General features: G+C 46.3%; 1 protein-coding gene and 1 long non-coding RNA gene across 15 annotated transcripts in view; one reads left to right on the top strand and one right to left on the bottom strand.

Annotated features, from left to right (window-relative positions):
- Positions 1-6,519: 6,519 nt before the first annotated feature.
- STAG3 (STAG3 cohesin complex component) overlaps positions 6,520-14,398 on the bottom strand; it is a 59,352-nt gene continuing 51,473 nt past the window's right edge. For 7 of the 14 annotated variants that reach the window (XM_077996308.1, XM_015134435.3, XM_077996313.1 and 4 more), the window contains 5 exons: positions 10,065-10,239; positions 9,694-9,798; positions 9,368-9,449; positions 7,111-7,182; positions 6,520-6,904 (listed from right to left, as the gene is read on the bottom strand). In XM_077996308.1, the coding sequence (XP_077852434.1) occupies positions 6,896-6,904; positions 7,111-7,182; positions 9,368-9,449; positions 9,694-9,798; positions 10,065-10,239 (443 nt within the window). In that variant the 3' untranslated portion in view covers positions 6,520-6,895. The remainder of the gene's footprint in view (positions 6,905-7,110; positions 7,183-9,367; positions 9,450-9,693; positions 9,799-10,064; positions 10,240-14,398) is intronic. The other 7 variants (XM_077996309.1, XM_077996311.1, XM_077996312.1 and 4 more) reach the window with 1 other exon arrangement.
- Positions 8,095-12,672, top strand: LOC144339729 (uncharacterized). The gene is made up of 3 exons (XR_013415086.1): positions 8,095-8,192; positions 9,251-11,718; positions 12,061-12,672. It is a non-coding gene; the product is annotated as an uncharacterized LOC144339729 (long non-coding RNA).

Raw genomic sequence — 14,398 nt, 5'->3', positions numbered from 1 at the left:
CATGGCTCCCAACATTCTTTTAACCCTTTGCCCTTCGCCCAGGCCACCTGTACTGATCTCCACACCTGCCTCAGACCTGCTTTCACCGCTTTCTCCACTACTGTCCCCCAGGCAGGGTGTGAGACTGGTGCAGAGGGGACCTACCTCGGGTGCCCTGGCCAGCATAGCTGCAAAGCACCTAGGGCACCTGAGGCTGCTGCATATCTACCTCCCTAGTCTGAAAGACCCTTGCCTCTCACTGAAAGAAACCAAAAATGTTTAACCTCAGAATAGGCTTCTTAGCCATATTTTGGGATGGTTGCCCAGAGGGCTTGTAGGCAGCTGTGGGCCTGCAACGTGGTCTTCAGTCAGGGAAATCCGCCTCTGCAGAGGAGATGGTGGAATAGACAGCAGATGCACACAGCCTTTCTCTGCAGTCTCCATGTCTGGATCTAGGAAAGACAAACTGAGAGGCGGGACCCCTTTAAGGGTCTGAAGGACTTGCTTACCACAGGCTCCGCAGAGCACCAGCTGTGAGGTGTCACCTGCAGAACAAGACCTTTGCTAGCCAAGTCCCTCCTCTCCCCTTCCTTTAACCTGTTTTGCTGTGCTCCGGGCCTCCCATTATTTCTGTAATTTCAAGATGGTTATAAAAAGTGTCAACCATCTGGCTGTTTCTTTTTTTATATATTTTATATGACTTGTGCACATGTGTGCACATAGTAACTTTTTTTTTTTTTTTTTTTTTTTTGAGACAGAGTCTTGCTCTGTCGCCCAGGATGCAGTGCAGTGGTGCGATCTAGGCTCACTGCAAGCTCCGCCTCCCGGGTTCACGCCTGGCTAACATGGTGAAACCCCGTCTCTACTAAAAATACAAAAAAATTAGCCGGGTGTGGTGGCGGGCACCTGTAGTCCCAGCTACTCAGGAGGCTGAGGCAGGAGAATGGCGTGAACCCGGGAGGCGGAGCTTGCAGTGAGCCTAGATCAACTGGATGTCAATGTCCCCTCTTCAGGGGTGGCTGTCTCAGTCCTATAACTGCTTCCACTGGAAGAGTCCGAGCTCCTCCATCCTAGCCTTGGTTCTGTGCAGCAAACAGCTCAGCCCTGAGCAGCCCCTGTTCTTCTGTAGGCCCATGGGGCCCACTGCAGATAGGAACCCAAGCAGCTGATTTGGACGGCCTCAATTCCTGGGGCCAAAACACAGGGTCCTGGAGGGCCTAGTCTCACCACTGAGAAAGGGAAATGGCTATAAAAATCCAAAATATTTTTGACAGAGGACTAGAGGCCTCCTCCTCCCCTAAATGCTTTGGCACTTGACACAACCTTAGGGAAAAGGAAGGAAGCCAAGAAGACTCAGGAGTTAAATTTTCTCAGCAGCTGGGCAGAAAAAGAGCTTGAAATTAGAGGAAAAATAAAGTTGTTTCTGCTCATCTGAGTTTGTAGAGTAAGACTTGTGACTGCTGCATTTATTTTTACATGTATGTTTTAATGTTGTGAAAAGGGCCACTTTTGTTCCTCTGTAACTTTAATTACAGCTTACCCTTTATCACAGTAATACAGCTAATGTGAGGTAGTGTCTTCAGTGGATACTATGTGCTAAACCCATTCTCAGTGATGCACATACATCAGTTCCATACTTAACAATCACTTTATGTGGGAAATAACTTGCTCAGGGTGGAAAGGCTACTTACACAGTGAAGCCAAAATTTAAACCCTGACAAAAATTTTCACTTCAGAACCCATAATATTCAGCATTATGCGGAGCTGCCTTCTCCCACACCTTGGTTAAAAAAATAAAATTGAACTGCAAGATTGTGTCAGCAAACGGCAGTCGTCCTTTCTGCCCTGGCAGTGCAGAAGCCGGGAGTTGAACCCATGTCTCTCACCAGGTTAAGCTGACTTGCTAAGTTCGGATGTGACCTCAGAGACAGAGGCTACTCCAGCAATACAAGATGCTTTATTTTTCGGCTTCTACCTATGCCACCCGATCCCTTCACTGGGCCTAACTTACTGAATCAAATTAAGTATATTTCCCTTCAAGTTTCCCCAGGATTCTGGTCTCCTTTGCACCCTACAGGTCTTCTCTAAATGCCCCGGGTTTATCTATCCTTTGGTGAGTTTTCAGCTCTTCTCCTTATTTCTCTGCCCCATCCTGACCAAAAATCTTCAGTGCCTGTTTCTCTCTGACATCCAAATCCCACATACATCTAGGGGTAATTGGTGAATCTGACCTGATGAGTGACTCGTTTTATGAATCCTTTCTAGGATCTCAGTATTTCATCCTATCCGGAGGGAAGGCTCTAAAGAGCTCAAGGAAGACCTCACGATGTCTATGTGTGAGAAGAAACCGTTCACCCCTTCACTATCACACCCTATCATCCAAGCACACATTCCTCTTTCATCCCATAAACCCCAGTGTCACCTGGAGTTACAAGGATGGGGCGACTTATCTAGTAACTGAAGACTCTCAGTAATCTGAAAAAAAAAAAATCTCTTCACTTTATAACTCAGGAGACAACACCAACAAGTCACTTCCGGCAGAGCTCATGGCCACAGTGCAAGTTAAAAAAGGTAAAGCCTTATTGAAAATCATTAAAAGTAATCTTAAAACAATTATTCGATATTAACAGACAATGCTCAGCGGTGCCATGTGGGAGGCAAGCCACCCAGCTGCCAAGGCAAGAGACCAAGGGCACAAGCTGTTCCAGTATAATAAAGAAAATATACAGAATAAGAATAGTTATACTAGAAATATAGATATGATTATATATGAATATCACTAACCATTAGTTTATAGCATTACTCTTTATTCCAATATTATAATAATCTTTTTTCTACAATCATAACCTAGGAAAAACCAGGCCATACAGAGATAGGAGCTGAAGGGACACAGTGAGAAGTGACTAGACCAGAGTGTGAGCTCTCTGTCATGCCCAGACAAGGCCACTAGAGGGCTCCCTGGTCTAGTGGTAACGCCAGTGCCTGAGAAGGCACCCGTTACTTAGCAGACCTTGGTCTAGGGGTAGCAGACCGGGAAAGGGAGTCTCCCTTTCCCAGGGGGAGTTAGAGAAGACTGTTCCACCACCTCTTGTGGAAGGCCTGACAGTCAGGCCCGCCCACAGTCATCCGGAGGCCTAACCGTTTCCCTGGGATGCTGTGCTTCAGCAGTCACGCTCCTGTTTCACTTTCATGTTCCGCTCTGTACACCTGGCTCCACCTTCTAGATAGTAGCAGAATTAGTGAAAGTATTAAAGTCTTTCATCTTTCTGAGAAGAGCATAGAAGAAATAACGACGTAAGCTGTCCTCTCTCTCTCTGCCTCGGCTACCTAAAAGGGAAAGGCCCCCTGTCCGGTGAACACGTGACTCACATGACCTTATCAATCACTGGAGATGACTCACACTCCTTACCCTGCTCCTTTTGCCTTGTATACAATAAATAGCAGCGCGGTCAGGCATTCAGGGCCACTACTGGTCTCCGCATCTAAGTGATAGTGGTCCCCTGGGCCCAGCTGTCTTTTCTATCACTGTCTTGTGTCTTCATTTCTACAATCTCTTGTCTCCACACATGAGGAAAAAAACCCACAGACCCAGTACGGCTGGACCCTACAGTGCCAGACCCTGAAAAGCACTGCTCTGCATCACTTGTCAGGCTGGGCAAAGGCCTCCGTGCCTGCTACCTGAGCTGACCTCAGCTCGGTCCAGCCTGGCCTGGGCCTGGCCAGTGGGAGATGCTGCTGAGAAGCCGGAGCCCTGGGCTGTCCCAGCCGGCCGGCAGGGGGCTCGCTGTCATGAACCCGTCACAGCTGAGCATGTCAAGGTGGGGGCGTGCACAAAAAATATCCACAGATGTTGTGCAGCAGAAATAAAGAAAAATTCTAATCTTTTAAGACAAAAATATAGTATCGCTTCTTGGCCTTTTGGCCAAGATCAAGTGTAGATAAAAACATTGTAAGTCATGATTGCCCTGGAATACGATCAGTATCCTGAGGGAAGAGAGGCAAACCCCCAGCCCATCACCACACACCGCAGCTCATGCACTTCAGGTTTTGTGCTCCCAAACAATGCCTAGTCTCATGAGGGCACTGTTGTCTGCACTGGGAAATCATCCTCTGACCTGTTCACAAGTCTTCCAGATGAAGATTTTCAGTGGGTTTGGATCTATTTAAAAAGCAATTAACAGCAAAGAGGAACCTAATCCACTTGGATTTGCCTGTTTTTGAGAGGTACTCCTGGAAGTTATGAAGGTCATTAAAATTAGTATCAGAATAAACAACTTTTTTTTTTTGAAACGGAGTCTCGCTCAGTCGCCAGGCTGGAGTGCAGTGGCGCAATCTCGGTTCACTGCAACCTCCGTCTCCCGGGTTCAAGTGATTCTCCTGTCTCAGCCTCCCGAGTAGCTGGGACTACAGGTGCACGCCACCACACCCAGCTAATTTTGTTGTATTTTTAGCAGAGACGGGGTTTCACCATGTTGGTCAGGATGGTCTCAATCTTTTGACCTCGTGATCTGCCTGCCTTGGCCTCCCAAAGTGCTAGGATTACAGGCATGAGCCACCGCACCCAGCCCTAAACTAAACTTTCAACTGAACTTCAGAAAATGTTGAACCATGATTTTAAAAAATGTTGCTCACTTTGCTCTCACTAAACCCTTTTTTAAGAGCAAAAAGGTATTTTGCACTGTTAACCAATGAAATATTTTAAAACACTTATTTCATCAACTCATCTGTTACATTTTAAATGTGTATAATATAGAATTAGTATATGTTTATATAACTTAAAATTTTTTAAAAACTGATATAAATGTCCAAATGTTGGGAGTCTTATGACTTTAAGGCCCTGTTCCAGTTGCTATGGCTACATAACAAACCCCTCCAGACTGAGTGGTGTAAACCACCATCTTATTATGCTCATGGGCTCATGGTCAGGAATTTGGAAAGTGCACAGAAAAGATGGGCTGTCTCTGCTCCCTGATGCCTGGACCTCAGCTGGGAAAATTGAAAAACAGGGGAAGTTGGAATCATCTGATTCCTGTCTGGACTGAGTCTGGCAGCCAACATGGATGTTGGCTGGGACCTCGGTGAGGGCTGCTGGCAGGAACACCTACACACGGCCTTTTCCTTCAGCTGCTGGGCTTGCTCACAGAATGGTGACTGGGTTCTAAGCATGAACCCAAGTACAAGAAGAGATAGGAAATGGAAACTGCCAGTTTCCTTAAAATCTGGGCCCACTAACTAGCACGGCATCATTTCTATCATCTTCTATTAGTCAAGCATCACAGAGCCCATATTCAAGGAGATAACCTAGACCCAGCCTCTCAATAAACAGTGTCAAAATCTTTAGGGAGTATGGTGTCAAGCTCCCAGATTCAAAGGCTGTGACTCAACCCAGTGCACTGAGCTGCCTGGCTGTACACAGGTGTCCATATTGATGTAAAGCCCCCAAGCTGCTCTTATCCTCTTGTGATCTCTCAATGAGTTAGCCTTCCCCCCAACCCAGCTCTGACTCCCTCAGACTCCTTTCCAAAAGGAGACCCACAAGCCAATTTCTTCTAGCTTTTATCTGGGAGGGACAGGTGGGGGCAGGGAGGGAGAATAAAAGGGGCGAGGCAGTCTTGGCTAAGTGACCTGATCGCAGGAAGTCAGGGCTCTTTCTGCACAGATCACTAGCTGGATGGCTGTGTCTGGCCTAGGAGACCACAGTGAGAATCTGTCACTAAAGCAGGTGCCCATGATGGGAAGAACTGGAAATTATACCTAAAGAGAGAGGCTGAAGCGTTCCTTAAACCACAGAAGAAAACAGTGAAAGTACAAAATGACAACAGCTGTCTTCAAATACTGCTTGTCAGAGGGACAAGACAGAATAGAGGTGCTATGCTGCTCAACAAGGCAAAACAAGAGCAAACGTCTGTCTGAGTTTCAAGAGACTGGCCCTGAGGCTGCACTGCAGCAGTCTAGGTGAGAGATGATGGTGACAATGTGTGGAGGACATAGGCCAGAGAATATTTTTCACCAAGTCTTGACAGAACTTGGTGAAGAACTAGCTGGAGAAGGCAAGAGTGAAGGTGACATCACTTGGATTTTAGGGTTGGACATTTACAGTAACTCCTTAGTTTCATTTTAACTCTCAGATACTGTGATTTGATCAAATTCCAAATTATGACAGGTACCTTTGGGATGACAGGATAAAATTTCCTTTGGAAAGAACCCCTGGGTGAAGGCTGCCAGGACACATGGCCTGGCCTGGCCCGCGTGGGTGAGACTGGCAGATTTACAAGGTCCTGCTATACTCTCCCATCTGTCAGCACAACTTTCACTGCTGCAGAGGCTGTGGCCACTAGATAAACTACTCACAGGCAGTCAATCCCTCCCTATCTCCACTGCCTCACCCCGCCTCTCAGTTACTAAGCAATACTTCCTGGAGAGCCTGTAGACAAAGCACCTGCAGGGTATGGGGACACCTATACACTGGGCCATGGGACAAGGCAGACGAAGAACCTGACCTCCATCAGTTTAATGATCTCAAGCCACACCTTGGGAACGTGTGGATTCAAACATGTTTATTGAGCGAATCATTAGGACAAACAATAGGCTGAGAAAGATGTTCCAAAAATCCAGGAAACTATGGGCTCTTTCCATTAGACACAGAGAGGCGCTGCCCCTCTCCACTCCAAACAGAACAGGAAAAAGGCAGGGGGACTGGGTCACAGTGCATTAGGGAGGACAGGGTCTCTCAGCTTCTCTACCCCAATATCACCAGAGGGAAAGGTTAGGTTAGAAAAACAATGCCCAACTCCTTCCCCTCAGAGCCCAGGGAAAAGCCTGGGGGAATGCTTCATTTTGCTCCTTTTCTCTTTGCCTTTTCCAAATGGTCACATCCTTGAGGTAGGGAGTGGAGCTGGGGAGGGGCCCAGTCATGTCAGAAATCCTATAATGAGAAAGATGAAAGGAATACACAGGACACAGCAACAGGCCAATGGGCAGACCGTCCTCCCCTGGGTTACCGTAAAAGCCCCAGAGACAGCTCAGAGGGCCACCCCCAGGCTGTGGCCTTTCTGTCAATTTGATGAGTACATGCGTTGCCTGCCAGCATTTCCCAAGGACACAAACTCCTCCTGCTCTGGGGACACTCACCTCAACATCCAGCTCTGTAGAATCTAAGAGGTCCAGCCCACGCTCACTGGGGGAAGAGTAGCTACTTGCTTGCTAGAGAGAATGAGGTTAAAAGTCAAAAAGGGGCCGGGTGCGGTGGCTCAAGCCTGTAATGAAAGCACTTTGGGAGGCCGAGACGGGCGGATCACGAGGTCAGGAGATCAAGACCATCCTGGCTAACACGGTGAAACCCCGTCTCTACCAAAAAAGACAAAAAACTAGCCGGGAGAGGTGGTGGGCGCCTGTAGTCCCAGCTACTCGGGAGGCTGAGGCAGGAGAATGGCGGGAACCCGGGAGGCGGAGCTTGCAGTGAGCTGAGATCCGGCCACTGCACTCCAGCCTGGGCGACAGAGCGAGACTCCGTCTCAGAAAAACAAACAAACAAACAAAAAAAAACTCAAAAAGGCCTTTCCACACTTCTATCACTTCACAAACAAAAAAACCAGTTCCTTTCCCAGCCTCATAAGAACAAATATGGGCACAGCAGGCCCCTATGGCACCTCCTGGTAGGGATGTTAGTGTGGACACGAGGATCGGGCCTGACTGCAGAGCACTTCTTGGCCTGCTGACTGAGCCCCTTCAATGCCTTTGGTTTGGAAACCAGAAAATGGATTTTTCCTGAGATGTTAGGAAATAATATTTTAACAGAGGCCTTGCTCTCTAGTCTCTGGTTTGAAGGTATCATTGTTTGGTTTCTCCTTCTAAGCACAAGACTCCCCTGTTCTGTTCTATTCTGTTCTTTTTCCCTCCCTGCAGAGAAGAGAACAGAACAGAAGAATAACAGAAGATGCAGAGCCTGTAATGGACTGAATATCTGTGTCCCCCCAAACACGCACGTTGAAATCCTTCCCCCAGTGTGATGCTGTTTGGAAGTGGGGCCTTTGGGAGATGATTAGGTCACAGGGGTGCAGCCCTCATGGATGGATGAATGCCTTCTAAGCCCAGGTCAGAGAGCTAGCTTGCTGTTTCTCCTCCAGGTGAGGATACAACTAGAAGCCAGCAGTCTGCAGGCTGGAAGAAGGCCCTCACCAGAACCCAACCCTGGGACTTCAGCCTCCAGAACCGTGAGAAATGAATTTCTGCTGTTTGTAAGATATCAGTCTATGGAATTCCATTACAGTAGCCTGAACTCAGACATAGCCCCTTTCCATGTATAAAGTGGTTTTACCTTATATTTTATGTAAAAGGTCCATTTTATTTATTTTTGAATTGTTGATTTTTTTTTTTTTTTTTTTTTTTAAGAGACAGGAGTTTACTGTTACCCAGGCTGGACTCCAACTCCTGGACTATTGATCCTCCTGTCTCCACCTCCTGAGTTGCTGGAACTACAGGCTAACAGTTCTGTTTTAAAGATGAGAAAATGGGCTGCACGCAGTGACTCACACCTGTAATCCAGCACTAAAGGAGGCTGAGGCAGGTGGATCCGCTCGAGGTCAGGTGTTCGAGAATAGCCTGGCCAACATGGTGAAATCCCACCTCTACTAAAAATACAAAAAAAATTAGCCAGGCATGATGGCACACGCCTGTAATCCCAGCTACTTGGGAGTCTGAGGCAGGAGAACCGCTTGAGCCCAGGAGGCAGAGGTTGCAGTGAGCCGAGACTGTGCCACTGCACTCCGGCCTAGGCGACAGAGAGAGACTCTACCTCAAAAAATAAAAATAAATCAAAAATAAAGGTGAGAAAATGCAGGCTGAGAAGGGGTAAAGTGCTAACTTGACATGGAGTTGAGGACTAGCACTCAGGTCACCTCACTCCAAATGCCAGGCTTTTCCCAGTACACCAGCAGCATTTCCTCCTGGGGAAACAGGCTAGGTTAGAAGGGGAGTGAGGGAAGGACAGGGAGGGGAAGTCCTCTAGTAGGGAGAGGGAGGACAGGGGGTAATGTGTTGGGAGGAGAGACACTGAAGGGGGCTGCCACCTGGACTGAATGACCTCCCACCTCCAGCATTAGGACTTCCAATTCCTAGGAGGTTCAGAGGCAACAACATTTACTTAGGGATTGGGAGCAAGAGTGCTATTCCAACCTTCTTTGGTATTTGTAATTTCTTTTCCTTATTCTTTACTAAAAGTAGAGTCTAAGCAAGTCCAAACCAATGTATAACCTGTCCTCCTTTACTCTAGATTCATTCAGCTTTCAGAGACCAGGGATCACCGAGTGGGGAGAGGGGAAGCACCCTGGCTTCTCTTTGGCACATCAGCCCCTAGTTCTTGAGAGAAAGGGCAGGGTGGTCCACTCACCATGTCTGTATCCTGCCGTTCTTCACTCGACTCATCCTGAATTTCTAACTCTTCTTCCTCATTCTCTTCCATAAGGCTGAGTCTGATGTAGGGGCAAAGAGTCAGGCTTTTCAAACTGTTCTTTGAGGACCCCTGAGAGTTTCTCAGACATTCGGGGTGGGAGAAGTTAAGTACAACATAGTAGGTTTCCAGATTGTGCTGACAGGAAGTGCTCTGTGGCTAAAACAAGCCCAAAAAGCACCCACAGAGAGGCAATGGGTGAGACAGGAATCCCCTTACAGTGGGCAACAGATCTGAAGTGAAGACAGGAGATGAGAGAAGCTCACCGCATCAGCTGGTTGCCCAGACCAGGACCTGAAGGGTTGCGTGGAGTCTGGAAATACTGTGGACCCAAGAACCTTGACCTCTGGGTGCCTGCGAGGGGCTGACTGCTGGGAATGAAGCAGGATCAATGATGGGATAAAAATCAAGAGTAAGAAGAGGAGGATGTAAGGCAGCTGGTGTTAATGGGGAGAAAAGCTCAGTGTTGGGAGAGATGCATTTTAAAGCTAAAAAATGGAGAAGGATTAGAGAAGAACCCAACAATGAGGGACTGCTACAGCAGGGTTGTTTCTGTTACAAAACAGAAACAGCAAGATGGAGGTAGCCAGACACCAAACTGGGAACTCAGACACCCAGATTCCCTCCATGGCCTCACCCCTGGGCAAAATCCAACTCTGAGTCATCTTCTTCCTCCATCTCTTCCAGCCCCCACAGGGGCTGCCTGCTCTTCACGGCAGTGGAGGTGAGGGTGGGCGTGGGCGGGATGCTGTTCAGCTTCAGACTTTCTTCCTGGGATGAGGAGACGTCCTCTCTGTCATGCTTGGCAGGCCCTGCCAAGCAGATGCACACATTAGCCACAGCCCAGGGCCTGCAACAGGTGTGCTCTCTTTCCAAGACCTGCCCAGGATTTAGTAAGGGAAAGCCATCAAGAAGAGAATGGAAGACCTATACAGCCTCATTCTGTTGCCCTCAAATGGGCATAGCCCTATGTACTAAATACATAGCCTTATGTACCAAAAAGTAAGGCTTAGAGAATTGTAGTTAGGCCTTGTGCAAGGAAAACCTGCTACACAGCTTAGAAAACAAGATGGAAAGATATGTAAATATACATTTCACAGATAAACTGTAACAGGTGAACAGGTAAACACAAATATGAGGGAGGGTTGGAGTCTCTAAGATTGAGAGGTCTGAGTTAGCCAATGAAGACATTTGAGCTCCTATCCAAGATTTCTGAGGTCAGAAAAAGCTTAACATGACAACAGAGTTTTGGTACCAGAGGCTAGAGTGGACTCATGAGGGCCAGGAAAGAACTGGAAAATGGGAGACAGGGTTTTCTAAAAGCTAGAAAAAAATGAAGTGATTACAATGCCAGTATAATTGATATGATATGAAGGGGGACTTAGCTCCTACAGAGATCGGAGAAGGTAGAGGAGGAGAAAGAATCTAAAGATTCTCACTACCTGAGAAAACCCAGGCAATACTATTTTAAAGCATCAATCAAATTGATATTAAGTCTGTTAACTGTAAACAGTCACACCCCCGTTACCCTCCTTCTCCATGGCCATGTTCATCCACTGAAAACAATAATCCCAAAGTGAGCTGCTATGGGTTTAAGCAGAGGGCTACAGAAAACAGAGAAGAGCCATACCCCTGGGCTTGTATGCCCAGAGAGGAAACCCTGGGGCCCCAGGTGTGTCCTCCTGATCTCCCCGAGCTATTAGTGGTGTGATGCCCGAGGGCTGGGCCCTTGAGTCTCTCCTCTTCTCCATCTTCACTGGCTTCCCCATCTTCACTAGATTACCCAGCCACTGAGGTTCACATCCTTAAATATCACCTACACTCTGCCACATCCCAAAGGGATCTCAAGCCTTCAGCTCTCCCCTGAACTCCATCTTAACAGCCCCCACGGTTTGTTCAACATCTCCGCCTGTAATCCTGTGGCCAACACCAATGCCCCAACCTTCCCCCACAGCTATCTTCACTCTCTGCCTTCCCCATCTCAGATACTGTCAACTCCATCCTTCTGTCAGGCCAAAACTTGGAGCTATTCTCAACTCCTCTTTTTGTTTTATATCCCACATCCAGTTTGTCAGAAAAGCCTACTAGAGATACCTTGAAAATGCACCCAGAATCTGGCCATTTCTTGGCACCTCCACCATTGCCCCTGGCCTAAGAAGCTCTCTTATCTTGAATCTTGGGCTGGATTCCTACAACTGCCACAGCCTCCCTGCTGGTCTCCCCGCTTCAAGCCTTCCCCCATCTTCTGTTGTTTTCAACACAGCAGCCAGTAGGATCCTTTAAAAACAGAGGTTGAGGCTGGGCGCGGTGGCTCAAGCCTGTAATCCCAGCACTTTGGGAGGCCGAGACGGGCGGATCACGAGGTCAGGAGATCGAGACCATCCTGGCTGACACGGTGAAACCCCGTCTCTACTAAAAAAAAATACAAAAACTTAGCCGGGCGAGGTGGCGGGCGCCTGTAGTCCCAGCTACTCGGGAGGCTGAGGCAGGAGAATGGCGTAAACCCGGGAGGCGGAGCTTGCAGTGAGCTGAGATCCGGCCAGTGCACTCCAGCCTGGGCGACAGAGCGAGACTCCGTCTCAAAAAAAAAAACAAAAAACAAAACAAAAAAAAACCAAAAAAAAAAAACAGAGGTTGATCCTATCGTTCCTCTGCTCAAAATCCTCCAATGGTTTCCTACTGCACTCAGAGTAAAAGTCAGTCTCTGCCTTAGATGCTCTGGGATCCTGCACCCTATTTGGTCTCATATCCTACCATCTGCATTCTGGCCATAATGGTCTTCTCTGCTGTTCCTTGAACATTCCCCCCATCCCCTCATGGCCTCAGGACTGGCTGCTTCCTTTGCTATGCTATTCTGATACACACTAAGCAGCCTCCCTCACATGTGAAAAAAATTCACTGGGAGGCCAATAGGCTGAAACGTCTCTTGCACTTTGGGTTCCTAAGTCAGCAAACTGAAACTCAACTCAGAGTGAAAGTGTTGTGTGTAACCTAGGAGAAGGAAACTTAAGCTTAACCAGTCAGAAACTACCGACTAACCTCTAACAAGAGATTTATGGTCAGTTAACCTCTAAATATGAACTTTCCACTTTAACCAATTAAATATTTTCTTTGTCTTGCTCCCACAGACACCTTGTAAGACACCCCTCTGGTTTCCTCAGTGGTGGCACCCTGAACTGCTTGCGGTCTGTCACTGCCTGATTGATAAATTGCTGAATGCTCAAATAAACCTGTTAAAATTTTAATGTGCCTAAGAGTATCTTTTAACTTATTTTTAGGCTTTTTGTCCAACATTTGTGTTCTTGAGTCTTTCCTTGATCAGTCTTTGTAAGACTGCAATCCCCACCAGGATTCCTCATACTCCTCCCTGTTTTTTGCCATAGCATTTACTACTATCTGACACCCTCTAAAGAAAGAGATTTTTGGCTTTTTTGTTCACTGCTGTATTCCCAGCACATGGTGCTCAGTATCTATTGAATGAATAGAAACAATCTCTTCAGTTTTATCTTGCCTTCACAAACCCTACGCTTTAGGCAGAGCGATCTATGTACCTCCATGCTTCGCCCAGCACACAGCGTTCTATGCTTTGCTTGTGCTATTCTGCCAGCCCATGGTGCTCTTCCTTCCTCTGTTCAGCTTACACAAATATTACTTATTTTTTAAGCTCCAGCATTTCCGTCTTCTCGGTAAAGCCTTCGTCATTCTCTGAATTCTACAGCATTCATTTGTACAAGCCTTCAGGCAGTTATTTATTGGCAATTGCTCATAATTTGGGTTTTCCATAATTAAAATTTCCCCTTTTCCTATTAGATGATAAGCTGCTGGAGGATTCTTCATGGCCCCTAAAACACTGAACATAGTATCTTGCATATAGTAGGTCCTTAACAAATACGTATTAATTGATTAAAGCAGAGTTTCCTGGTGGTACAAGATATAATTTTAGGTGGTACACAGAAGACAGCAAAAAGAAATCACACCCCATCTCACGCCATACACAAAAATTAACTCAAACTGGATCACACATCTAAATCAAGAGCTAAAACTGTAACTCTTAGAAGAAAACACAGGAGTAAATCTTTGTGACCCTGAATTAGCCAACAATTTCTCAAGATAGGGCATCAAAAGCACAAGCAACAAAAGGAAAAAGTAAGTTAGATTTCACCAAATTCAAGAATTTTTGTGTTTCAAAGGATACCACCAATAACATGAAAAGACAACCCAAAAAATGGGAGAAAATGTTTGCATATCATAAGAAATCTCATGTCTAGAATATATAAAGAATACTTAAAATTCAACAATAAAAAGACAACCCTATTTTAAAATAGTAAACAATCAGAACAGACATTTCTCCAAAGAAGATAAACAAATTGTCAATAAGCACATGAAAAGATGCTCAATACCACTGGTCATTAGGGAAATGCAAATTTAAACCACAATGAGATAGCACACCTTACAGTAACTAGGAGATGGATAAAATAAAAAATAATAAGTACCAGTGACAACATGGAGAAACCAGGGGCCCCATACATTGCTGGTAGGATTGTAAAATGGTGTAGGTACTTTGGAAAACAGTGTGGTAGCTCCTCAAATACTTAAATATAGAATTGCCATATGACCCAGCAATTCCACTCCCAGGTATATCTCAAGAAAACTGAAAAGATGCATCTACCCAAAAGTTTGTACACGCATGTTTAGCAGCATTATGCATAAAACAGCCCAAATGTCAATCAACTGACAAGTGGGTAAGCAGAATGTGGCATATCCACACAATGGCATATTGTTTTGGCCATAAAAAGGTATGAGATACTTATATATGTCAAAGTATGGATGAACCTTGAAAACACTGTGCTAAGTGAAAGAAGCTGGACATAAAAGGCCACATATTATATGATTCAATTTATATGAAAGGTCCGGAATAGGCAAATCAAGAGATAGGAATTATATTAGTGATACTAACCTAAGGCTGGGAAG

This window comes from Macaca mulatta, chromosome 3, assembly GCF_049350105.2.
Source record: "Macaca mulatta isolate MMU2019108-1 chromosome 3, T2T-MMU8v2.0, whole genome shotgun sequence".
Lineage (NCBI taxonomy): Eukaryota > Metazoa > Chordata > Mammalia > Primates > Cercopithecidae > Macaca > Macaca mulatta.
The sequence above is the reverse complement of the archived record's forward strand: the minus strand, read 5'-3'. Positions and strand labels throughout refer to the sequence as shown.